At 43.9% G+C, this 27,538-nt stretch overlaps 1 protein-coding gene across 4 annotated transcripts; it reads right to left on the reverse strand.

The window, feature by feature from the left end:
* Positions 1-121: 121 nt before the first annotated feature.
* On the reverse strand, positions 122-27,402 carry FAM228B (family with sequence similarity 228 member B). 4 transcript variants are annotated; one of them, XM_045011651.1, is made up of 11 exons: positions 27,184-27,383; positions 25,777-25,890; positions 23,128-23,241; positions 16,884-16,988; positions 14,629-14,745; positions 12,203-12,277; positions 10,790-10,987; positions 4,077-4,154; positions 3,099-3,186; positions 2,838-2,982; positions 126-1,086 (listed from the first exon to the last, which is right to left on the reverse strand). In XM_045011651.1, exons 1-11 carry the CDS (start codon positions 27,250-27,252, stop codon positions 981-983), a joined length of 1,209 nt encoding a protein of 402 aa, XP_044867586.1. In that variant the 5' UTR covers positions 27,253-27,383; the 3' UTR covers positions 126-980. The 4 variants fall into 4 exon arrangements, with proteins under 4 accessions (XP_044867589.1, XP_044867586.1, XP_044867587.1 ...); XM_045011652.1 differs by having other exon boundaries at positions 129-364; positions 27,184-27,384; XM_045011654.1 differs by lacking the exon at positions 23,128-23,241 and having other exon boundaries at positions 122-1,086; positions 27,184-27,384.
* Positions 27,403-27,538: the final 136 nt, after the last annotated feature.

A 27,538-nucleotide genomic window follows, 5' to 3' on the forward strand; every position in this document is an offset into this window, starting at 1 on the left:
TTCTGCTTCCATGCCTGGTTGGGATAACTCAATCTTTCTATGACCATTGTTAAGTCATCGCAGTTTGTGCACCTTATAAGTCTCCAGCAGAAAGTCTTTCAAATGTGGCATGATATTAGTAAGCAAACTTTATTTTATATTTCACACGCATACATTTATTTTCACGTACAAAGTTTTAACAGTGAAGTAAATACCAGCTCAAACAGTTGCTTGAGAATGTTGTTTAACTACTATAGAAGCTACACTTACCTTCCTCCATCAAACTGAGGTTGGCTGGCCAGGGGCACTTTGATTTGCTCATTGTTCAGACGGAGGATTTGTTTTTGAGATTCTCAAGGTGCCCCATCCTCAGAGTTCTAGCCTACTGGAAAATAAACAAGATCTGGAACTAGTAAGTGAATGTTGGTCTCCTTCAAGGTCTTGGAAAGGACAACCCAAGGACCTGCTTTCCCTAACACGTTTTCACTGCACTTTTTGATATCTGAAGTAAATCAGACCTGGAGTCGTAATAGAGCACCTTATGTAGGAATGTGCAGATTCTAGAAATGTCCTTTTCCTGTCTCGCTTGTTGTCTGTTTAATTAGGCAGTCTCTGGGATTGTTAAGAAGGCTATATAATGGCTGGGAAGGTAGGGAAAATGTCGGTGATTTATTTCTCTTTTCAATACAAACATTTCACAGCATTGTGATAAACTTCAGTGTTTTAGCATTGTCATCTGTCTCTATGCAGTGACATTTTTAAATGAAGCTCCTGCCATTTTAACTTTCTCAGATTTTTAATCTGTACAGTATTGTTACTGGGGCTGGAAATCCATGTAGCGCAGAGTACTTTGCATTTCTTTGGGGTTTGTACTGTTATGCAATTGGCAGTTCAGAAAGGAATGGTTAGCAAGCTGGTTTTATTGCATTTTGTCAAGATAACTGGCAAGTGGTCAGTTGCTTTGGCAGAAAGATTTGGGATGTGCACCCAGGACCAACTTTCTAGTAGATATACATTTCCTCTTTCCAAAGGGTGGGAAGACACGTGCTGTCAGCCCAGGCCTTGAAGTCCAGGGTGCCAGCGTTATGGTTTCTCTTCACCCTTCGCCTTTAACAGAAATCAGATTGGTAACAGCCATTAACATTTTGTCACATACGAATGATTGCTCCAAATCAACAATGCTTCAGCTCCAGCTATTTACTGCACTGAGTCATTCTGACAAATGTTCTCTTAACAGGAAAATTGGATAAAGTGAATAAACCTGCCACTACCCACAAATTCTCTCTAAACAGGATGCTGGAATAAAGCTTAGGTACAGTAACAGCCCATAGAACTGAGAGCGTGAACCAATGGGAGATGTGGTGTGCTGCCCAGTACCAAAGTCTCTATGGCCAGAGGACGGTGACACTGTCCCTAAATCCAAGGAAGTGAGGAGGGAAAATGGGATGGGTGGCAGAGAACTGGAAAGAAGGGAGAAGGCAGAAATGGAATGGAAAGCAAACAGCACAGAAACCAATCAAGTGAGATGTACCAAGGGCTGATCCTACATGAGAGTCTCACACAGGGACAGGCTCCAGCCCAAAGAGGGTGGGGGAGCCATTCTCCTAAGGGTTGCCCATGCAAACCCACACAGAGACAAGGAAGAAAACCTCTCCCTGGGTTCAGCTTTGCTATCACTGCACATAAGGGGCACGTTTTTCCTTAAGAGGCCTGTAGTGAACCAGCACCAACAGGGAGCTTGAAGAACTGAGTCAAAACCCTTACTAAAAACTTCCCTTTCCTCATATCTCAGCAGCTGTGCTGATCCACTCCCTTCTTCAGCACACGGCTCCCCACATGCTCTGCCAGCCCACGGTGCACTCTGTACTGATTCCCAGCCCACAGACTGGGAGCACTAAACTGGGGCATGATGAAGTTGGCATCCCGCTCTTAGTATCTTGACACCCATCTGCAGCCTGAGTTAGAATCCTAGCGGACACCCAGGTTCCACACCTCCCGCTCAGGGTTAGCAGTATTTGCTTTGGCCAGCACATGCGCCCATTACAACGTTTTTAACAGATTATAGTTGAACTGTAATAATTGTCTTTGTTTTGCATCTTTCACTACAAAGATACTTATCAGCTGAACTTTAAACCATCTCCCTGCTTATGGCATTTTAAGCATAACTGATGCTTTTCCCAGAGTGCCTGTGATATATGCTTAAAGCCTCCTGGCTCTGTGATGTAGCCTGTTGGTGCAGGATACCCTCACTGGGAGCACAAGGGACAATGCATGGTTGGGGATGGGGGCTGCCAGAAGCAAAAACCTCAAAACTGTCACAACATAATGATCAAATGTAAAACAAGCTGAGTGAACAGCTGTAAATCAGCCGCCTTGCTTTGCTCACAAAGAGCCTGACACTAGTGACAGCAGCAAAACTCTAGCTCTTTTAAGAGCCTTCAGACGCATCCGGATGAAATCCTCATCTGACTATCCATCCTCCTCTATCCTGAAGAGGCTAAATTGTAGGTTTGGCCTCCAGGCCTGGCCCTGAGCAATGCAAGAAATGACTCAGCACACCCCATCTCTAGCTCAGATCTCCCTTGCTCTTAAGACACTGGAATAGGAATTCCAGGTGGGGCCATACGGAGAACCATGCTGTTCCCACCCCACACTTGCTACATAGATTCACACACCCCTTACTTCTCCAGGAGGCAATCCAACCCCTTTCACCAGCACTAACGTCTTACAAAACATACAAAAGTAAGCAGACTCCACCAGTAAAACCACCTGAACTTGCCCTTCCAAGCACTTTGATCTAGGACCGGACAGGACCGGGGGTACATCTATTGCCACTCAGCAGATCTGTTGGACTTTACCTCTTCCTCTGCCGAATCTCACTTTCTATGTATCCTGGGGGTATTTTCAGCCATTCAGCTGCATCCATATTTTGCCGGCCTAAAGGAAGCAATGGCAACTTTGCCTTATATAGGTCGTTCATTTCTTTGGCCGAGTATATTCTTCCTGTGGGGAGTTGAACAGTAACTAATGTGAACAGCAGCACTATTGCTAGCCAGAATGGCTCTCGTTGTTGTGTGAAACACTTCCGCGAATTGAAGAATATGGATGATATTAAGTACCTGTCTCACATTGCTGGATAAGCCTGCCCTCAAGAAATCTTCCTTGCACCTCTTTTAACAGCGGATCATGTAAAGGTGGAATTGACACCTATAACAAATGCAGTATTTCATATGCTTGGACTAAGAAAAACACTTTAATTTGAGGGGTTCGGAATGGCACAGACAAAAGTTACATCTCAAAACACTCTGTGAGTAGGGAGGTGTCATTAGCTCTACTTTATGGATGGGAAACTGAGGCACAAACCGGTTAATAACCTACTTTTCAGAGGTGATAAGGAACCCGGCAATGCTACGGCAAATTGAGAATATAGCCAAAGTCCCAGCCTCCTGCACTAAGCACCCTCTCATTACCTCTCCCATGTTCTGCACAAGTTTGGCAGAGTCTTTACACGCTGTCCAAAGCATTAGAAATGGGGGTACTGCTATTGCACCCACTAACAGTACCCATATCTGTGGGCTACAGTCAACTATATCTGGAGCAATCAGGCTTTTTGTAGGAAACGAAATTCCCCCCAAAAACAAGCCACAAGAACTATAGGATTATTCACCCAGCAAGTCAGCCAAACAAGCGTGATTCAGTATTACAAACAAAACACACCCGGCCTACTGTGAGACACACCAAGCCCTGGTCAAAGGATTTTGTAAATTTGAGTAAAACCGTAAAACAAAAACTCTTCTGAAATATTTAAACTTACCTAGCTAACTACTGAGTTTAATATGGAAGGAACGGGGGCCTGCTCTCCTGCTTCCACTAAAATCAACTGTCAAATTCTCCTTGACTGCAATGGCAGCAAGATTGGGACTCAGTTTTCTAAACTAATGCAAGTGGAACCGCCCTGAGCCAAACGACCATCTTGAGTATCACCAACTCTAAGAGCAACAAATCAGTAACAACATACACCAGCTGTCTCATTAACCATTAGACTTTTCTTGATCAGAGGGTGCACCTAAAAGCCAAAAAGCGGCAGTCGGCCGTACCTTCAGATAGGTGGGATGTGAATTCAGGAAGAGAGAGTCGTACTCTGAAGAATCATAATCTTCCAAAGCCACCTTACCCTGTGTGGGAAGCAAGCGATAGCACAGGTCATGGCTGATGCTGCTGATGCAGTGACTGGAGATAGCAGTGCTGAGGCGTAGCTAGCAAGGTTACTACATGTACGTTTACAGAGTGTCCTGTGGATGGAGGAGTCTGTTATTTACACAGCTCTAACTCCTCAGCAGCAGTTTCATGCAATGTTTAGTGTTGCTTTGTATGTTTGTATTTAATATTTATATCAGTGGTGCACGGAGGCCTCAGATCAGGTTCAGTATTGTGCTAGATACTGTACAAACACATACCCAGTTATGTCCCTGCCCTGGAGAGCTTAGTCTTTCATGGCTAGTCCCTTGTACAAGCGTAAATGGAAGCACAAGCATAGTTTGATGTCTATGCTATTCTCTGAAGCATCAGTGCACAGTCCCCTCCATGTCCCTGCCACACTGTTGAAGTGCAGCGGAGACCCTCCCCAGGCCATAGCTCAGCAGTGCAGCAGGAGATGGAAGTGACATCCACTGCTGCTGAAGAAGACAGAGCACCTGATACCGGCCTGGTGCAGCTGAGCAGACCCTTGTCTTCAGCCAAATGTGGCCTGATGGAAGCAGAGCCGCTTCTATCTTCAGGCCATGATTGGCCATGTCGCCATTCATCCGCCACCCCTGGCCTTGGCTGTGGGACTGGCAGGGAGGGGGGAGGTGAGAGAGTGTGGAGAATGGAAGTCAGGGGAAGGCTGTCTGGCGGGATGGGATAGGAGGAAGGAGGGAAAGAGATTGGAGGGCCAATGGAGGGACAGGGAGAGGGGGAAACGTTGGCAGAGCCAGAGGGGGGAGGGAGGAGCGAAGCTGTGGGGAGAGAGCCGGCAGAGATCTGGGGAGAGGGAAAGAACGAGATGGGGGCACTTGGAAGGTCAGGGAGGGGAGAGATCGGAGGAAGAGAGGAGGAGGCTGGACGAAAGGGGGGAAGGGAGGGAGTGACTGATAGAAGTAAGGGAGAACAGAGGGATGGAATGGGCAAGAGCGGGGGACAAGTGGTATGCGGGAATAGGAGAGTGATAGAAGAGTGAAAGGGAAGGGAGGAAGCATGAGGGGGGTGGGAAGGGGTGGGGGAGCCTGGAGGAAGAAGCGAGAGAATGGAGGGAGAAGGATGGAGATGGAGAGGGGCATCGGGTTGATGACAGAGGGGCAGTGAGGTGGGGCGGCAGGAGGACCAGGAGAAGGGGAAGGCTAATGGCAGGGAGAGAAAGGCAGGAAGAAAGAAATGGACAAAAAGGGAGAAAACATCAGAAGAAAGCAAGCTTTAAGGTGAGCCAGCATCAGGGATTTTATCTACGCCACAGAAACGTTTCAGTCTCTCAAAATGATTCACAAATGGACACAATGAATGCAAATTAATGCCCCACTGCTACACAGGGCCATGCACTCAGGTAACCAAGAATTGGAGGATTTTAGAGGGTTCACAGCCACAGGTTGTAGGGTAAGACTAAAGCCCCCAAATTCATGATACAAGAGAAGAGCTGGGCTTTTCACTGAGGAAAATGTGCCCTGGATTCCCTGAGAACTCCAGGAAGCAGTGAAATGGTGATACCAGCCTGGGGGTTCATGATATGTTGGCAGGTTACTTACTTCATCTTACCAAGAGCAACGGCTCAGGGGCCTCAGCTTTTCCACCACACTTGGTATTTTCCTTCCAAGGATCTTAGTGTTTTACAAGCAACACCCCCCTCCCCACAAGGTAAAGCAGATTATATAAACCTCACTCCGCCCACCACTGCCAGGCAGCCCCCTCTATAGCACAGTTTATAGGCATGGAGAATACTATACATAGCTGAAACTGTAGGGTGGAAGAGAGGTAGGCAAGGTGGAATTGCCTCACTTGGAATTTGACTAAGTTACTCTAGTTTTTATGAAAAAGGTCACGGTATCTTTAACAATCTCAAGTACCCAGGGTCTCATTCAGCGGCATGGGGAACTGAAGCCACCATGACTTAGCAAGAGAAGTGCCAGCAACCAAGTAATAAACACCACTTCCCGCAGCACTTGGGTGTTCCTTGGAGGCATCCCATTCAAGTACTGACCCAGCCCAGCTTGTGAGATCCTACTGGATCACAGTCTGAGGTTGGCTGGCTGCAGACCTGATATGGTATCTACAGTATATCTCTGAACCCAGAAGTTCTGAATCCCATGCCTTCAGTAAAAAGTCTGACCAAGCCCTTCATCCTTCCAAAATAGATAAACGGCGTTCCATGCTGTTTGCCGTGTGGGATGTTCTGATTAAACCTTAGAAACTGAGGTTCTGTTTGCTCTGTGTGGACTTTTAAAGCTTCCATGTCACTTTTCACATGCATCTCAAACTCCATGACCAAAGTTTCACCCCTATAGCACAGTGTGCCTATTGCTCTCACACCCAGCAGGCTACATTCCCATGATGCTGTATGGGTAGAGCTCCTAAAAGACTTGTTTCCTTTGACCGAGAAGACATTTTATAAGCGTAAATGATTATTTCACCAGTGGTAGATGATGTGACTGTTCTAACTGTTTTGTGCATCGAAGTTACGTATGAAGCATGACTGGAAGGAACCCCATAGATCATAAATTCCAGTATCCTGCTGTGCAAGCAACCCAGTAATTTAATCCTGCTCATAAACTTCTCAAGCTGTGTCTTAATACTCATTGTTTGCCTCCACCACCCTTACTGAGAGGCTGCACCAGAACCCTCCTCTTCTGATGGTTAGACACCTTCTAATTTCCAGCCTAAATTTACTCATGGCCAGTTTATATCCATTTGTTCTTGTGTCAACATTGTCCTTTAGTTTAAATAGCTCTTTACCCTCCCTGGCATTTACCTCCTTGATGTATTTATAGAGAGCAGTCATATCCCCTCTGAACCCTCATTTTGCTAGTCTACATAAGCCAATCTCTTCTAGTCTGCTCTCATAAAATATGCTCCCCATACCCCTGATCATCCTAGTACTCCTCCTCTGCCTCTATTTAAATTTATCTTTCTTGAACATGAGTGACCAGAGCTATACACATTATTCCAGACGAGAGCTTACCAATGCCTTGTTCAATGCCATTAATACGGCTCTCTCTCTACTGGGCATTTTTCTTTCTTATGGCCACATTACATTGGTGGCTCATAGTCATCCTGTGACTGACTAATACACTTGGGTCTTCCTCTGCCTCTGTTGTTTCTAACTGATGAGGTCCCAATTTACACCGGAAATTCTTATAGTCTGTAAATGCATTACTTTGAACTTTGTACTTTTTAATTTCATCCCATTTCTATTGCTCTGGTGATCTAGGTCATCCAATTCTTCCTTATTATTTTGCAATACTCCTCTGTATCGACAATGCTTCCCCACTTTGTGTCATCAGCAAATTTCATTAGCACACTCCTACTTCTTGTGCCAAGGTCATTAAAGCAAATATTAAATAAGATCAGTCTCAAGACCCATGGACGTTTGAGGAACTCCACTAGTAACCTCCCTCCAGACCAATAGTTCTCCAAGGCACGCACACATCTTGAATACTGTGTGTGCGCGCAAATGTGATCACCACATATCAAAAAAGATGTATTGGAAAAGGTTCGGAAAAGGGCAACAAAAATGATTAGGGGTATGGAATGGCTTCCGTATGAGGAGAGATTAATAAGACTGGGACTTTTCATCTTGGAAAAGAGATGACTAAGCGGGGATATGATAGAGGTCTATAAAACCATAACTGGTGTGGAGAAAGTAAATAAGGAAGTGTTATTTAATCCCTCTCATAACACAAGAACTAGGGGTCACCAAATGACATTAATAGGCAGCAGGTTTAAAACAAACAAAAGGAAGTAATTTTTCCACACAACACAGTCTGTGGATGTTGCCAGAGGATGTTGTGAAGGCCAAGACTATAACAGGGTTCAAAAAAGAATTAGACAGGTTCATGGAGTATAGGTCCATCAATGGCTATTAGCCAGGATGGACAAGGATGGTGTTTCTAGCCTCTGTTTGCCAGAAGCTGGGAATGGGTGACGGGGGATGGATCACTTGGTGATTACCTGTCTGTTAATTCGCTCTGGGGCACCTGGCATTGGCCACTGTCAGAAGACAGGATATTGGGCTAGATGGACCTTTGGTCTGACCCAGTATGGCCATTCTTATGTTCTCCTTTCAGTCCAACCCATTGTTATCTTGTTTTAGCCAGTTCCTTACCCGTCTTTTCCATCTTAATTAATAATTTCCATTGTAGTATGCATCAAATGCTTTACTGAAGACTAGACAGATTACATCTACTGCATGTCCTTCCTCTTAAAATAATTTATCTTACACAAGATTGATATCTCGTTAGTGTGGCACATCCTACCTTTGGGAAAACCATGTTGAATTTTATTCCATTTTCCATTTACCTCCATATCTTTAATTACTCCTTCCTTCAGCATTTGTTCTAATGCCTTGCATACTTATTGAGATCAGACTAATTGGTCTATAGTTGACAATGTCCCTTTTTGCCCTTTCGTTAATATAAGTATTACATATGCTATTCTCCAGTCATATGGTACCATCCCAGATTTGATAGGTTTATTAAAAATCTTTGCTATCTGATTAGCACTCTCATGTGCCAGTTTTTTCAGTATTCTGGGATGGAAATTATCCAATTCCTCTGATATGAGCGCAGTAAACTCTTATGAGTTTTGCTTTCATCTCTCATGTGGTAATTTCCATTTCTATGCACTTATTCCCATCAACCATTCTACCTTCGCTCTAATGCTCTATATCATCATTTTGTGCCAGTTGTATATTATCCTTAATCTCCACCCTATCCTCGCTGCACAGAAGCCCATTTCTTCCTTTCTTGTTCTCTTTTCATTTTTATGTCCAAAGAATCTTTCATTATTTGTATTAAATCCTTTTGCAAGCTCTAACTCAGTTTGCTTTCTGGCTATTCTCACTTTTTATCCCTTCAGTTTTTGACCACCAAGACATACCGTACATACTCGTTCATAAGCCAAATATTTTTGGTAAAAAAGTGACCCGTCAAAGAGCGGGGGTCGGCTTATAAATGGGTCTACACCAAAATTTGATGATTTTAAACTATGGAATCATTGAATTGAATATCTAATACATTGACATTTTGTTTACCTGAAGTGTCTGCAAGCATGGAGCCCCTCAGCTCACTGTGACCACGATTCGCCATTCCCAGCCAATGGGAACGGCAAACGGCAGCCACAGGGAGCGGAGGGGCTCTGTACCTGTGAATGCTCCAGCGTCAAGGCCCACTAGAGGCTTACCCCAACAGGCCAGGAGCCAAAGTTTGCCAACCTCTGAAATATAGGGTCGGCTTATGAAAGGGTCATACAGTTTTTCCTATTTTTACCTAACCATCTTGGGGGGTCGGCTTATAAACGAACGGCCTAATGAATGAGTATATACAAGTTACTTTTTTGATCAATCCTTTCTTCCATTCTTTTTAGGGTCTTTGCTTACTCCTAATATCCTTTTTGAGGTGATTATTCATCCTGTTAGGTAGGGCAGCACTCCAGATGAGTTTTTCCCCCTTGCTTGGGACTCAAATTCCAAATAGTTTTTGCACCTTTGACTTTAAGAAAGTCTAAGCCTTCTCCACATTTAAATCCCTGAGCTCTTTAGTGCAGTTGACTTTACTAATTATGTTTCTTAGTTTCTTAAAGTCTCTTGAGAAACCTTAGTTACTGACCTGTTTTTAATTATCCTTCCTTTTAATTTAAACTGACTTAATTTGTGATCACTTGATCCAAGGTTATTTTCTACAGCCAACTCTTTTATGACGTCCTCAATATTTATCAAAATTAAGTCTAAAATAGCATCACTTCTTGTCGGTTCAGTCACTATTTGGTGAAGAAATCTGTCATCTATTACATCCAGTTCATGAACCAGAGAATGACTTTAGCAGTTTTCTATTAAGAGACACTCAAGTATAACTCTAGCGGCAGCTGTCCTGCATGTTCAAAGCGCTCACTAGCAGTGTGAAATTTACAAAAGAATGACATTTTTCTACCCTGAGCATGATTAGTTTTGAGTATTAAATCACTGGGAACAAGGCACCCAAGTTACTGAGTGTTTTTTTCAGTAAATTGGTAATGTCACTCCACCTTGAAAATTCTGTTAAGATACTACATTGGCTCCACCTCAGCCTGTGGTCCTACTGCTTCACAGGACAGGTAGAACACAAAAGTGACTGCTTCCCCATGCTGCTCTGACAATGTGCTGGAAAACCATCCTGGAAAAACTCTTGAGGGGTGAGAGTATAGTTCAGTCTCTGTTGACCCATTCAGTCCTTGACCTCTTCTGCAGAGGACTGTTTAGCACATGGTTTTCACGCTAAACGTTTCACAGCCCACTGAGTAAAACCCACCGTTTTCTCATTACAGCAAATCCAGTTTGGAACCATTTCATATGTATCTGGTACACTGGACAATCCAATCATATATATATATATATATATAACCTGAACACAATAGCTGTTAGTTTAAACCACAATTATGTTGTTAGCAAGAAAAAAAGATCAGTTACAAACAAGACTAATGCAGATCCCATGGGTGTACCACATTGCATCAATTAAAAGGTCAACAATGGGTGGTTTTGCCAGCAACCCTCAATGTGCAACCCATACAATGATAAAATCATTACGGATACCTTCTTATTACAGTAGTTTAAATATAGAGAGAGCTGCTTTCGTTTCCTTTCCTCTATTTCTTCACTTGACTGGCTGTCAACTTTGTCCTCAATTTTCTGCAGCAGCGGCTCTGAAACACACTCCAGCCATTTCTTGTACTGGATCTCCTTCTTTCTCAGCTCTAAGAAATCTCTGTGTCTCAAATACTTGTCCACTTCCTACATTACAGAGAGGTAGAGGATATTAATGTATTTAGGTAACCTATTAAGCACTCATCTTTCAGAGATATCAAAGGTCTATACAGAAAACAGAATCCAGATGTGGTGGGGTGAATGGAAGGGTAGGTGGAAATGGGCAGTTAAGTGACCAAACAGAAAGACCCAATATAAATGTTGATCTTTTAAGCAAGAGACTGGTTGTAAGCCCATATTTAGGGCCCCATCTTCAGTGCATCCTCCTTTCAGAGGCCTGTGTGGTGGCCTAGCAGAAGGGGGAAAGAGTGGTGCCAAACAGGCTGGGAATCAATAGCAAATTCAGCATTAAGCACAGCAGTAATTTACCATAAAGTTTTAATCTCTTTCCTAGAGCATCAGGCCACAGGGAGTATGGGGCTGCAGGGCAACATGAGGTGCAAGGGACTGTGTTGTAGCACAGAAGGGAAAAGCCAGAAATATGGGGGCAAGTGAATACAGAGAGACTCAGTGGGGTACAGGAAAACTGTGGGCAGGGACATGGAAGAATGCCCACCCTGACTAGTTAGGGCTGGGGGATAAAGTGTCAGCACCCCACATCCAAAGGGATAGAAGAGGATGAGCTAAGTCCTCTCTGAGCAGTGAAAAGGCAGGCTCGTATTTCTGTATGCATATTTAAGTTTAAATGTTGAATCTGAAATGATCCCACACCCCAAAAGGTGGAAAAATCAGAGGGCAGGTGAAAAACATCTCATGGTTTTTAAGCCAATCTTATGATCCGGGAGTCTAACATGATTGTGGAATGCTAGGGATTGGCACCATAGCAGCAGGAGCTATGAGTGACCAAGAGGACAGATAAATCTATAGCAGCAAAAATGAAAACCTGGCAGTCTATGGAGAAAGAAGCACAGAGGAAGACATGGGTCAGAACATCAGAGCTCAGGTAGCTGTAGGTAAAATGACACTATGACTTCCAGTGAGGAAAGAAAGGCACAAGGACTCAACTAAAGATATGGGGTCTAAATTACAGTGATGAAAATCTATTTTCTCTGATTCACAGTGGAATATTTGAGAGCAGAATTTGGCTCAAAGGTCACATATCTTGAGATAACTGGTCTTATGATACTATCAACTATTGACATTTTACCATCAACTGTTGATGGGCAGAGAGATTTTGACACCCACATGTTTTCTTGTGTAGTTATCAGGATATGGTGAAAAGGATAAATATATGTTCCTTACCTTTACAAAATAATTTTCTCTGTCCAAGATGGACTGGGTAGCAGCAATAATATCTTGGCCTTCATTAGATACTGCCTAACAAAATATCAGCAAAACTGGGAAGTAAAACTGCTGAATAAAAAATAGTCATTAGAATTAACTCTGATTTCAAAATAATAAGTATCAGTACAGTAGATTAAGTTCTTTGATCAGCAAAGACGGAAGGGCTGGTGGCACTCTTAGGCATTGTGTTTAGATACGCAGATGAGCATAGGAAGGAAAAGCAGATAAGATAAAAGAGGAAAGATAGCATCAGTTCAAGCATGAGAAAGAATATGGGAGAACGCCCTCCTGAGAAGAAAACCTCCTAGGAAGATTTAATCTTACAGTGCATTTCTTTTTTCCCTTCCCAGTTTATTAACCCCTCTGTATTGTAAACCCAAAATATTTATTTACACAAATAAATTTCCCTCCATACTTCCCAACTAAACACCCGCCATCTCTAAACTCAATCCACAGCCTTGAAAGTAAGAACAGGGAGGAGCTGTCATCACCACATTGTCAATTACAGCACACCGGAAACTTTAAAAAAAAAAAAAGTTTAAATTTGTAACCTTCAATTGAACATTGATGTTCTCAATCTAGTTTTTAAATAAAGAGTTCCTAAGGCCTAATCTAGTACCACAACCACTGCAAGTACCCTTATTAGCAGTCTCAGCATGGAGGCCACGGAATGAATGCACAGAGACTGAACAAATCTCTCACTCATAGAGGTGCTCCCTCCAGAGCATGGTTGAGGCACACAGGCGAGGAAGCTATGGGATAGACAGAGGACTCTGGTCTCCAGGACTGTGAATCTCCATCACCTTTTACAAGTACTGAATTAATTTAAAAAGAGAAAGTAATTCTATATTTTATAGGAAAGATTCTAACAGCAAACTTTAATTTTCACCTTTAAAAATCTACGATAAACGTTTCACATTTCAGTGAACTGGTCAGTTTCAGACCCAAACTGCACAGGGTACTGTGCGTACGGGCTATAGCTGTGGTAAGGAGCTAAAGGCTGGCCTACACTGGACAAGTTGCCCCAGTGTAATTAAAATCAATTCAAGTTGAGTTAATTTCATTGATGCAAACTGCTTGTGTAGATACACTCAAACTGATTGAAACCTCACTTACATTGACTTTGCTTAAACCAACCTACTTAAGGCTTAAATTAACCTGATATACGCAAGGTTTAAACCAGTGTAAGTGTATTTACATTAAGGGTTTGCACCAGTACAACCTGATCAATTTTAAATCATTGTAGTTACTCCAGGACAACACTGAGTGTAGACCAAAGCCAGAGAGAGGCTGAAATGTTATTCTTCACTCACCTTCCTGCCTTTCATTGCTACTGCAGATGATTTCACAAGCCAACTCTATTGCAATACCCATGCTCGAGAGCACCATTTAAGAATGAAGTTTTAGTCTTAACTTAGAATTTCCTGTGTTATGTTTGTTTACCCCTAATGTGCTGATAATACCACATCATTGATGGAACACAGCTGATGTTTGGAGCTGGCCTATGCAAGTAAAGAAAGAGCCTCCCGCCTTCCATGATTCTGCAAAGTTCTATATTATTTTATATCCCAATGTGTATAAATCTGTTTCTTTATTTTTCACTTTGCAAAACCACACTATGTAGTTGTAAAAGACCCCTGCCTCACCCGTGTAGACTGGTGTCGTGCTTCAGCAGGGTTCTCTTACTGAAGTGATATCAGCAGAACAATGCACGGAACAGGAACCAGAGCCAAGGAGCAGCAACCACAGGCAACCAAAGAAGAAGAACTCTATATTTCATAATAAGCTGAATGGCCCTTTTACCTTGGTTATTTGGGCATTCAGTATGTTACACTAAACCTGACAGACCTGTATTATATAACTGCAGGCCACCTTTAATACTATCTTACAGAGCTCTTTTCAATTCAAATACTAAATATATCCATATAGCACCATTAAAATGCAGCTATCTCTGGTGTGGAGGGTAGCAACTAACACTCACACTGTACAACAGTAAAGGGATAGAAAATGTTGCCCAAGGAGGATAAACTTCTCTTACGAAAACTCCTGTCTCTTATAAAAAAAAATGCCGAAAAAAAGCAGACCCCCGTTGTTAAGGTCTTATCCAAAACATCCACACATGGAACTGAAAGGATTTATCACAGGATGATGATGGGGCCAAATGAAACGTGCAGAGCCTCAGGCTGCAGGGAACCATTTCAAACTAGATGCTTTGACTATGTAAGTTACCTTTCCACCCCAAAACACTTCTCACTTGGTAACTTTTTGTTACTCTTCCCAAAGGTGGCAAACCACTAGGTATTGTCCACACAGCAGAAAATTTACAGGACATTGCATTTAATTACTTTTTTCTCATCCCTGCAAAAATACGGCTTCTGTCCTACCTGCACTTGAGAAAACCGCTTCTGTGTTAGCCAATCTTCACAAGCTTTTTTCCTTTCAGAAGCACTTCTGCCAAAAGTGCTTGGGGATCTGCTCCTAGCCAGGGATGAAGTGGCCCTCTGCAGAGATTTAACAGAAGGAAAAAGTCTGCATACAGTTTTGGTTTGCAAAAAAAAAATCACACTGCTCATCCTTCCACCCAGGTACCAAACTCCAATTCCTCTACAACCTAGGGCATAACTTTAGCACTTTTCACCCCAAAGGATCCCAAGCTGCCTTACACACTTCACTAACCACCGCTGTGCAAAGAGTCTTGCAGCACCAGTTTAGCAGTGCACAGCAATGGTTTAGGATGGGAAGTTTGGAATACCTTATCAAGCTGAAACAGCCGCAAATAGAGTTAGGAAGAATTTTATTACCCAAACTGGAATCTGGCAGGACCCCAGGGCTAACACCCCTATTCCTGCAGAAATGGCCACGGCATATTTAGTGTCCATACAGGGCTGGGTCTTCGATTTTACATCTCTTCCAACAGCACAGTGCCCCAACACCAAGCCAAGATGCTGGTTGATCTGGAAGACTCAGTCGACAATACCACTTTCTGCAGCATGCTGGGCCAAACACATTCCTGCTCTAGCTTTACTGTATTTGGCCCACTAGGTTTTCCTTGGAGTTCTCCCATTCAAGTATTGACTAGGTACAGCCCAGATATTCCACAAGACAAGGTGCTAACGCTGCAGGCTGCAGATGTAACCAGAGAAACCCATCTGTTGATTGGCAATGAGCATGAAGAAAGAACTACCATGCTGGCTAGGATCTGGGAGCAGCTTAAACCACTGCCTGGGCAGGGGAGGGAGCACATTTGTTGCCTTCAGTGCAGGTAATGCAGTAGGATTCAGCCAATAGGGAAATGGATAGGGAGGATAGCTCATTAAGAGAGAAAATAAAAAGCACGAGGCTCTTGTAAATCAGGCTCTCAGGAAATACTAGTCTCTCTCCAAGACCAAAACAGTGGAAAGGCCTTTGGCTGCAGAAGCTTTAAAGACTTTAATCTTGGCCCTGGTCTACACACAGCCCCTGGTTCGAACTAGGGTACGCGAATTCAGCTACGTGAATAATGTAGCTGAATTCGAACTACCCTAGTTCGAATGACTTACCGTCCAGACGCCGCGGAAGCGAACTCCGCGGCTCCAAGGTCGACTCCGGCAACTCCTCCTGCCGCGGTGGAGTACCGGAGTCGACTGCGGCGCTTCCAGAGTTCGAACTATCGCGTCTAGATCAGACGCAATAGTTCGAACTCCGAGAAGTCGAACTCGCCGCGTCGACCCGGCGGGTAAGTATAGACGTGGCCTTAGAGACTCTGGATACAATGAAGCCTCATTTCTCTGTTGACTCCAATGAGAGCTGAGGGTACTCAGCAGTTTTGAAACACAGGTTTACGAAGATCTTGGCCAAGATTCATATAATCCCAGTTAGTTTACCATGCCCATTCCCAATGTACCATTCAAGATCAGATTGTAGCAAGATCAGACTGTAACAAACAGTCTCCATTATTTTTGTCCTGTTTAATTTAATAGATTAATGCTGCCACCATTTCTCTTGGGAGACTACTGACGGCCCAAGAAACATGTCCGGATAGTCTACATTTTATCTTGATTCAGTTTCAACCCATTATTCTGAGTTATGTCCCTCTACTGGGCCATCCTAAATCTCAGCAATTCCTCTTTCTCCTGGAGATGAGATTCCCCTGGCACAGGAACTGCTGAAGACAGCTGTAACACTACCTCCAGAGAATCCCGTCACAAGCCCAAGTAGGGGCTGTGCTGGGGGTAGGAGAGGTGTGCCAGAGGTGTGCTGGGGACAGAAGGGACATATCAAGGATGGGGCTGCAGGCCAGAACATTGCAGAGATTCCAAGCAGGGCTGCTGCTCGAAGGGCAGCTACAGGGTGGCTGGCATAACTGAAACAGGCCCCGGAGCTGCCTATGTTACGCCAAGGACAGTTTCTGCTCATGGAACAGACCAGGATTGAGAGGGTACAATGGTGGGTGCTCCCACTCCCTCTGGATTACAAAATTCTGTGCTAGCCCTCTACAAGTCTGCACCCGTTAGAATCTCACCCTTAGTATTTATATTCTTCAAAGCCATGTAAATATAAAAACTCCTCAGGTACCCCATTACAGATGTTGGTTTCAGGTACCCCATTCTAGGGTTTAGCAGGGTGAAAACTATGGTTGAAGAAATGAATTGCCACCCACCTGTTCTGGAGTCTGCAGGTCATACTCTGTCTGGGACCTTGGACATTTCAGCTTTAGTAACCATTGGTTTTCTGAACCACCCATGTTAGGTGCTCCTGAACAGGGCTGGAAACAGCATTAAAACATGTCAAAAGCCACAGCACACTCTAAAAGGGTAGTTTTCTTACAATGCAGCCAACCAAACTCCCTAGTAGTTTCTAAATGCTGCCAGAACATTTACCTATCTGTGCATATAACAAATAATCAAACAGAAGAAGATAACAAATCTCAGTTTTACAGTCAGATATTCCCTGTGATACTGTCTATCGCAGGGGTGGGCAAACTACGGTCTGTGGGACCGGACCACGTGGTTTGGCCCTGCTCCAGTGCTCCGGCCAGGGCGCTGGATCCGGGGCTACACCATGTGGCTCGGCCCCACTCCGGCACTCCAGCTGGGGGGCAGGGTCGGGGGCCTCACCACGAGGCTCCCAGAGCCGCGGCATGGCCCCACTCCGGCTCCTATGCACTCTAAAGGGAGCTGCTGGGGCGGTGCCTGCAGATGGGGCAGCGTGCAGAATTGCCTGGCCGCACCTCCATGTAGGAGCCGGAGAAGGGACATGCCACTGCTTCCAGGAGCCGTTTGAGGTAAACACGTCTCAGAGCCTGCACTCCTCACCCTCTCCCCATGCCCCAACCCCCTGCCCCAGCCCTGATCCTCCTCCCGCTCTCCAAAGCCTCGACCCCAGCCCAGACACCCTCGTGCACCCCAAACCTCTCATCTCTAGCCCCACCCCAGAGCCCGCACACCCTCCCGCACCCCAACCCCAATTTGGTGAGCATTCATGGCCCGCCATACAATTTCCATTCCCGATGTGGCCTTTGGGCCAAAAACTTTGCCCGCCCCGATCTATCGTAACCTTCAAAACAAATGGAGTAGGCTGATTTTGTACTATGGGACAAAGTTGTTTCAGTATATGCCACAGTGTTTGTCATGACATCAGCTCTGAAAATACCTTTGACTTATTAAATTCTACCACCTTACTTTTACAGTTATATGATGTTCCTGAGCACTATTAAACCTCTGCTGTGCTCTACCTTAGAGATGGCCACATTTTAGTACTTGGTGAAGTTATTTCTGAATGCAGAAATCTAACATTAGAGCAACACTGAGGTTGTAAATTCAAGCCAGGAAATTCCAAATTGTGTATCTTGTCTATTTTATGGCACGCATTACTAAGAAAGAGTAATACATTAAGGTTTATACATAATAAGGGAAACAGGATGTCCACCAAAGTGCAGGAGGTCTCTCTAGGGCCCTCTGTACTGTGTTAGCACTTAAAAATTCCTGGAAGAGCTGAGGCCATAAATTATGCATTCTTTCCCAAAGATGGAGGCCAAGACATTGAAAGCATCCCTGATTTTTTCTCATCTGTTGCCCTTATTCCATGTTCCTCTTCTGAAACCTGATTATCCTCTGGTATCTGGGTAAATGGTAGTACCAAAATAATGTCTATTTTTATAGAAGTACTGGTTGTTAGTTTTGCCCCAGTTTCTTTAGCCCAGGGAAGAGATTTCCATTTTTCAAAGGCTTCTACCACCAGCTGGTTGAAGGACTCTCCATTCAGTCTCCCATTGGAGTACTGGAACAAAGCTACAGACATTTTGCTTGGATGTCTGCCTTCCATGGAAGCAGGGAATTAATGGAAGCGTTGAAGACAAAAGTGGGAGCCAAGGGTATCCTCTAAAGGGCTCATTGTCCTGCCCAGCACTTCAGCTACATCACCCCCTCTTTGAGTGACTTCACTATGAACATAAGAACGTCACATAAGAATGGCTATACTGGGTCAGACCAAAGGTCCATCTAGCCCAGTATCCTGTCTTCCGACAGTGGCCAATGCCAGGGGCCCCAAAGGTAATAATCAAGTGATCCATCCCCTGTTGCCCATTCCCAGCTTCTGGCAAACAGAGGCTGTCCTGACCATCCTGATTAGTAGCCTCCATTAATTAATCTAGATCTTTTTTGAACCCTGCTATAGTCTTGGCTTTCACAACATTCTCTGGCAGAGTTCCACACAGTGACTGTGTGAAGAAATATTTCCTTTTGTTTGTTTTAAACCTGCTGCCTATTAATTTCATTTGCTGACCCTTAGTTCTTGTGTTATGAGAAGGAGTAAATGTATCTTTTTTGAGATGAGGCAACCACATTTGCACGCAATATTCAAGATGTAGGCATACCATGGATTTATACAGAGGCAATATGATATTTTCTGTTTTATTATGTATCCCTTTCTTAATGATTCCCAACATTCTGTTAGCTTTTTTTTACTGCCGCTGCACACTGATATGCATCAGGTTCAAATATTTGTCCTTGCTTTCAAAGTCCTACAATATGAAGCCCCAGCCTAAATCTATAGCTTGGTCTCATTTCACGCGCCTTGCTATCACCTCTCCACCAGTGGAGATACCCTTGATACCCTTTTGTCTCCTCTCACAAATGCTTCCATGCCTTCTTCCATTTTGCCCTTTCTTCCTGGAACATCCTCCTCAAACCAGTTTGTCTGGTCACCTCACTCCTTTCATTCCTCTGTGCTGTTGCGGAGTATGGAAACCTTAGGGAAGGAGAACATGAAGCTGGAGCAGAGGGAAATGATTCCACAAGTGGAACCCTCCTTCCAGATGATGTCATAGTATCCTCTCGCAGTGAGGATATCCCGCCGGGGGAGGGCCCCAGTTGTTAGGAACAGACATGTAATAGTAATGGGGAATTCAATTATTAGAAATATAGGTAGTGGGGTTTGTGATGACCAGGAGAACCACAAGGTGAATTGTCCACAAGGTGTGAAGGTTGAAGACTTCTCCAGACATCTAGATACACTTATGTGCAGTGCTGGGGAGAAGCCGGTGACTGTGGTACACACAGGCACCAGTGACATAGGGAAAGGTAGGAGAGAGGTCTTGGAGACCAAATTTAGGCTGCTAGGTAAGAGATTAAACTCAAGGACCTCCATGATAGCATTCTCTGAAATGCTTCCAGTTCAATACACAGGAGCAGTTAAGACAGGCAGAACTGTAGTGTCTCAATGAGTGGATGAAATGATGGTGTTTGGTGGAGGAATTTAGGCTTTTTAGGAACCTAGGAAACCTTTTGTGAAAAGAGGAACCAATACAGAAAGAGTGAGCTCCTCCTAAACCAAAATGGAATCAGATTCCTGGCATGTAAAATTAAAAAGGTCATAGAGGAATTTTTTAAAAAAAGGGATGAGGGAAAGCTGACAAGTGCAGAGGAACACACAGTTCAGACAGACATCCCATAGGAGGAGAGGACAGAAGTCGACACTGCTTTAAGTCGATGTAACTTACATCACTCAGGGGGGTGACTTTTTCACATCGTGAGTGACGCAAGTTACATCGACTTAAGCGGTGGTTTGTAGACAAGCCCTCAGTTTTAAGTGGCACACAGAATCTGGTCCAAGAGGTGAATATAGCCGAACCACTCAGTAATAGTGACCATAATGTAATTAATAATGTAATTAAATTTAACATCCTTGTAGGGGGGAAAATACCAAAAAAGTCCACCACTGTAGCATTTAACTTCAAAAAGCAGAACTACACAAAAATGAGGAAGGTAGTTAAACGGAAATTGAAAGAAACAGACAAGAATTGAATGCCTGCAAGCTGCATAGAAATTTGTTAAAAATACCATAGAGTCTCAAACTAAATGTATATACCAAATTAAAAAAAAAGCCACGATGGCTAAAAAGCATAGTCAAAGAGGCAATTAGAGATAAAAGGGCATCATTTAAAAATTGGAAGTCAAATCCTACTGAGGAAAATAGAAAGGAACATAAATTCTGGCAAGTTAAGTGTAAAAGTATAATCAGGCAGGCCAAAAAAGAATTTGAACAGCAACTAGCTAAAGACACCAAACCTACTAGCAATTTTTTTTTAAGCACAACAGAAGCAGGAATCCTGCCAAAAAATCAGAGCAGCCACAGGACAACCAAGATGCTAAAGGACCCCTAATGGATGACAAGGGTGGAGGGTGAACAAGGGTGGAGAAGCTAAATGAATTATATGCATCTGTCTTCACTGCAGCCATTCTTTTTAGGTGGCAAATCTGAGGAACAGTCTCAGATTAAGGTGTCAGTAGAGGAGGTTTAGGAACAAATTGATAAATTAAACAGTAATAAGTCACCAGAACCAGATAGTATTCACCCAAGAGTTCTGAAGGAGCTCAAATGTGAAATTGCAAAAGTACTAACTGTAGTCTGTAACCGATCACTTAAATCAGCCTCTGTACCAGATGACTGGAGGATAGCTAATGTAAGGCTGATTTTTAAAAAAGGTTCTAGAGGTGATCCTGGCAATTACAGGCCAGTAAGTCTAACTTCAGTACATGGCAAACTGCTTGAAACTACTGTAAAGAACAGAATTATCAGACACACAGATGAACACAATATGCTGGGGAAGAATCAACATGGCTTTTGAAAAGGGAACTCATGCCTCACCAATCTGTTAGGATTCTTTGAGGGTGTCAACAAGCAAGTGGACAAGGACAATCCAGTTGATATAGTGTACCTGGAGTTTCAGAAAGCCTTTGACAAGGTCCTATACCAAAGGCTCTTGAGCAACATAAGCAGTCATGGGATAAGGGGAAAGGTCCTCTCATGGATGAAGTAACTGGTTAAAAGATAAGAAACAGCATAGGAATAAATAGTCAGTTTTCACAATGAAATGAGGTAAAGAGCTGGGTCCCCCAAGGATCTATACTGGGGCTAGTGCTATTCAACACATTCATAAATGATCTGGAAAAGGGTAAACAGTGAGGTGGCAAAATTTGCAGACAATATTAAATTACTCAAGATAGTTAAGTCCAAAGCTGACTTTGAAGAATTACAAAGGGATCTCACTGACCAACAAAATGGCAAATTAAATTCATTGTTGATAAGTGCAAAGTAATGCATGTTGGAAAACACAATCCCAATTTATATACAAAATAATGGGTTCTAAATTAGTTGTTACTACTCAAGAAAGAGATCTTGAGTCATTGTGGATAGTTCTCTGAAAACATCTGCTCAATATGCAGCAGCAGCAGCCAAAAAATGAACAGAATGTTATGAACCATTAGGAAAGGGATAGATAAGTACTTCCTACAAACACACTTTACTATCCCCTCACCTGAGTCATAGTTCAGAATCAAGGATGTATAGACTAGAGCAGAGATTTGCAACTGGTAGATTACGAAGCCTTGTAAAATAGATTGCCAGCTCCCTCCTCTCCCCCCAGCTGACCGTGCTGGCCCCAGAGCAGATTTCTTTCTACTGTCACCCATTAGCCTCTACAGAGATGTGGCGTGTGGGTAGTGCAGTCAGCTGTGCGGCGGGACGGGACTGCTGGCAAATAATTCTCCCCTCAACTTTGGAACATTTTCCATTTGGTCCAACATAGCCTGAGCCTGCTGAGTTTCAGGACACACTACAGGGGATCAGACTGGAGCAGTGGCTCTCAACCTTTCCAGAGTACTGTACCCCTTTCAGGAGTCTGATTTGTCCTGAGTATCCCCAAGTTTTACTGCACCTAAAATCTACTTGCTTATGAAATCAGGCATAAAAATACAAAAGTGTCACAGCACACTATTACTGAAAAATTGCTGACTTTCTCATTTTACTATATCATTATAAAATAAATCATTTGGAATATAAATATTGTATTTACATTTCAGGGTATAATATACAGAGCAGTTTAAATAAATCATTGTCTATATGAAATTTTAGTTTGTACTGCTAGTGTTTTTTATGTAGCCTATTGTAAAACTAGCCAAATATCTAGATGAGTTGATGTACTCTCTGGAAGACCTCTGCATACCCCCAAGGGTATGCATACCCCCGGTTGAGAACCACTGGAATGGAGGATGGTTCCTTCAGACCTTCAGCTATGAGTCTATAAAAAAAACCATTTATTCTCCCTGGTTTTGGAAAGCAATAGATATTGTGGTCAATGTTTTTCAGGGTCTATTTTCTGTTTGGAAATTGTTGGCTGGGAAAGTTGATGAAACTGAGGGTGTTATGCAACATACTAATTGTGTATGTAAATAACATCAAGGGCCCTCAGAACAACTATGAAGCACTTTCATGTATAAATAAAACAAAACAAAAAAGCAAAGATTGATGGACATGCAGCTGGATGGAAGAATCATTACACCTCATATCATACAGGATGATGCACTTAACTATTCCCTCTGAAAGAGAAAATATACCCCGTGTACCTCCAAAGGAGTTGAGGATTCCTGCATTAGCCAATCTTTTGAAGATTTTCTTTTGCACAGAGTGCTTATTGTTCTGATCTTCTCGGACACTGATGGTGAGATTCTCTGGACAGGCTTAAAATGAGGAAAACACCTGTTGTCAGATGCTACCGGTGTGGTGCTCTGCTCTGTTCAATGTTGATATCAATTGGCTGCGTGCGTGTGTTCCCTCTGTGGGCTGCCTCGACTCTGCGCAGATAGCTGACACAGCAAACCCCAAGAGAACCCCCAATGACCACAGACTCTAGTAAGGTATGAAGGCAGGTCGGCCAGGTTTATTGTCAAACGAAGCACAGTAATAGTTCCCTCTAGACTTTACTCTACAGGACATACCACGAATATGTTCCCCCTGGCAATGGACTCAGCTCAGTCAGTGGCGGGACTTTCCACTGCCCCCTAGGCTGGACAAAGATGTCCACTCAGGGATGTATTCTTATACACAGGTACAAACAAGTTACACATCCCTCCTGACGTATTGAGGTGCAACCCCTCTACGTAGCAAGGTGCCGCCTCTCACCTTGTACATGTTGGTTCGAACAAAACAACTCTATCCATCATATTACCCTTTTGGCCCTGTCATTGGGATGGGTCAGCTTGTTCCTTGTTACCTGTGTGGAATGTTCCAGTATGCAAATGTTCTGATATCTGGTGTCCAGCACCTTTTAGGTATGTCTCTTTTTGCAGCATCAGCCCTTTCCTTGCCAGCATCTGTGAGCAGGGCCTGCCTCTGGCTCACAGCTTAACTTTGCTTTATGTTAGCAAAGTCTTGACCATTACTTTAGTTCAGGTCTTAGGCTTCATACCAGGCCTCTGGTACCAAGGTTTATATCTCAGGGCCTTCTCTTACTACAACACCTGAATATTATACTGTCCAAGCTTACAAAAAAACCTGCCCTCCCTTCCATCTAGTTACCTAAAGCAAAATTGCTTACAACAGGAACATAATAACAATCATGTAAGATTCTACCCAGTGTTTGACAAGGAGAAGATGTTTGAGCATGGAATAGAAGAGAGGTCTGTCCTTGTTGCATGGTGGGTTCTTCTGTAAGAGAGACCAAAAGGGTCCAGCTGGGAATGATTCTTCATGAGAAGGCAGGATATACAGGATGCAGATTTAGGAAGTCAACCTACTGTAGGTATCTGCCTGTTACAAGGACCAGGAGAGATAGACAGATGCTGACTGCACAAGCTTTTCTAAACCTTAAAGACTCAGGCTGAGATGAAGTCTTAGTCCTCTCTTATACCATTTCGTTTGGACTCTAGCTATGAGAAGCCAAGTTCTGGTGTTTGACATTAGTCATGAGCCTATTTGTGTGAGATACTCACAGGTTTTTGAGTTTAGCAGGTTCTGGACTGGAGAATGTGCTGCTGAACAGAGGCTAGATTAGGGTCTGTAAGGGCAGGCTGGAAAGAGACAGATCTGGAGTCCTGTGTTTACTTGAAACTAGGATATAGCTTTCTTGATTTTAAGAATAAAATAAACATTTAACATCCACTTTATTTTCACCTGGCAGAGAGAATCGTTTCATCCTCGAGAATGGTCAATGCTGCTTCTATAAGGCTCACTTACCAGTATAAAGGCTGAATGTAATGCTAAATGTATAGTCTAGACTATTCCGGTTAGCACAAGAAATGCAAGGTACACATATAGACCACTGATCAAGCAGGATAGAGACACCAGCTGGCTGTTCTTCCTGATGAGTACAGATAACAGTGGAGTGGGCTGACTATGGCCTTACAGTTTCCAGAAAACAGTAAGTGATTTTAACTATGTGTTACCCTAACCAGAGGGGAAAGGAGTCGGATTTTCAACCTTACCCTGTTCAAGCAGGAGACAGAAGGAGCAAATTAAACATCCCCTAAGAAGTCAGGGCTCCCACACCTCTTCTCCCACCAAAAGAGATTTTCCTTTCCTTTGCAGAATCCACCTGTTTGTATGGATCAGTTTACACCAATTTAAATCAACCCAGACCTAACCAACTATCTACCTTCTTGGCTTTTCCAGGAGTAGCTTTGGAGGATTTGTTGTAAATGACTGATAAACAGCTATTGGGATAAAGCTACATCCTTTCCTAGTTTGCAGATCACAGCCCCAAAAGTAATATCTATTAACAAGTGCTGTAAACTGACATTTAAACATGGTTTTCAAGGTTAGAGCCTCAAGCACGCATTCCTAAGGGTGCATTATTGTGCTATCTCCACAGAAAATGCAATTGCTCATCTCACTTCCCTAGTTATGCAGGTAATTGTTCAACAGAGTTCCAGAGAAGGGACAATTTCAAAGTCATAGATCTTGTACAGACATATTGCTAGAAGTTGTTAATACCCTTACACTAAAGCTAAGCACTCTCTATTTTTTATCTGTTTTATTGATTTATTTTTGCCCTTTTTAGTGGGTTTGGGACACCAAAAAACAAGAAATAAGTTTGGGAGTTCTTCAGTGGATTTCTTATTCCTGTCACAGGGAGGCCTAACAAATACTACTCAGAAACTAGAGGGAGTCCTGAGCCAGTTATTTCAGATATTATGTACAGTCTCTTATTGTTCCACACTTAGCTCGGACCCTGTCAAGCCCAAGGGATGCTGAAACCAATTTCTCGAGCTACTCACCTGTTCTGGAGCTTGCACATCATACATGCATTGGGATCCTGGACAGTAAACCCTTATGAGCCAGTCTTCATACAAACTTCCTCTTTTGGCCTCTGGGGATGTTATTGAGTCAGGCTGGAGACAACATTAAAATAAGCATGAGCAAATGAAACTAGAGTGCAGGGAGTAAGAAGCATTTAGTTTTCAAACACTGGACAAATCAAACTTGCTGTGATGGAAATGACCAAAGGGTTTCTAAATTCTTAAAAAAGAATAATTACTGTCAATATTTAAACAAATGTCAGTTTCATGGTTAGTTGCTGTCCCTGTAACCTCAAAATCAAATGAGTTGCAATCAATCATGATGTTTCTCAAGTCACTGTATCAGCCCTGGAGATAATTTCACCTAACTAAAATTCCCTGCTATAATTACAATTGATGAAGTCTTCCTATTTTATTCCTTGTCCTACCCTATTGGATAGTGTTCATGTGCTTTCCTAAACTGCTCTGCCAAGAGCAAGATATTTAAGGATGGGTTCCTACACTTGCTAAGGTGACAGGTTTCAGAGGAATAGCCAGGTTAGTCTGTATCAGCAAAAACTCCTCCTTGTTTTTACATTTGCTAAGTTTCTCTCTTTAGTAAATCACAACTTGTTTCTATAAAGTCCTTGTCAGCTACAAATCCATTCATGGTCTCCGGCCAAAGGTGAATTTTCTTGGAATGTTTGAGGGAAAATGGTTTAACAATTGCAGTGACTAAGTGTCAGAAAGCTAGTATCCTTACCCACATACCTGCAAGTAACATCTGCTCTTACTAAAGCCTATAGGACTGTCTTTATGTGGTGGAGCAGGACATCACTGACCCAGGGACTGGGGAAGGAATGAGGCAATAGCTGCTTAGTCTCCAGCACCAATACCACTCCCTCCTGCTCAAGAGAGGCAGTGCCAGCAAGTAGTTAGAGCCAGGGCCGGCTCCAGACCCCAGCGCGCCAAGCGCGTGCTTGGGGCGGCATTTTGCCGGCAGGGCGGCAGGCGGCTCCGGCGGACCTTCCGCAGTCATGCCTGCGGGAGGTCCACCGGAGCTGTGGGACAGGTGGACCTGCCACAGGCATGACTGCGGAGGGTCCGCTGGTCCCGCGGCTCCAGTGGACCTCTGCTCCACCGGAGCCGCAGGACCAGCGGACCCTTCGCAGGCACGTCTGCAAGAGGTCCCCCGGAGCCGCGGGACCGGCATGCTTGGGGCGGCCAAATTCCTAGAGCCGCCCCTGGTTAGAGCAGGGCATAGGACGCCTGGGATCTATTTCCAGCTCTGATACTGGCTGGGTGTGTGGCTGTGAGCAAATCGCTTCCACTCTCTGTGCCTCGGTTTCCCCATCTGTGTAATGGGGCACTTGATCTCTGTGTCCCAAGGCCACGTGCCCTACTTACACATCCAGGGTCCTGCGGGACAGATGGGGCTCGCCCCTCCTTTGCAGCCGAGCTGCCTCTGGCCTCCATGTCGCCTGGGCAAGGCTCCCCGCGCCCCGCCTGAGGGGAAGGTGCTACCCGCTCTGCGTGCGCGCCTCCTGCCCCGGGAGACAGCTAGGGACGCCTCACCGACAACCTTCACTGAATCCCTCCGCCGGGGAAAATAGTCCCATCTCCTCCCTTTAATCACCTGCAGGGCGGAGGGCGGGGAGGAATCCCCTGGCCTCACCGTCCCCGAAATGAGGAGAAACAGCCTCACCCAGCCCGAGCAGAGAATCAGTGATGTACAGCTCGTATCCCGCCGCCTTTGTGATGG

Source organism: Mauremys mutica, chromosome 3, assembly GCF_020497125.1.
Source record: "Mauremys mutica isolate MM-2020 ecotype Southern chromosome 3, ASM2049712v1, whole genome shotgun sequence".
Taxonomy (NCBI): Eukaryota; Metazoa; Chordata; order Testudines; family Geoemydidae; genus Mauremys; species Mauremys mutica.

What these genes read in the sequence shown, in the direction of transcription:
- FAM228B (XM_045011651.1), bottom strand. Translation starts at nt 27,252, where the DNA reads ATGGAGGCCAGAGGCAGCTCGGCTGCAAAGGAGGGGCGAGCCCCATCT. An exon ending in ACCTGCAGACTCCAGAACAG is followed by an intron (nt 14,746 to 16,883) that starts GTGGGTGGCAAT and finishes AAATCTCTGCAG; the next exon opens with AGGGCCACTTCATCCCTGGC. An exon ending in TATCCAGCAATGTGAGACAG is followed by an intron (nt 2,983 to 3,098) that starts GTACTTAATATC and finishes AACTCCCCACAG; the next exon opens with GAAGAATATACTCGGCCAAA.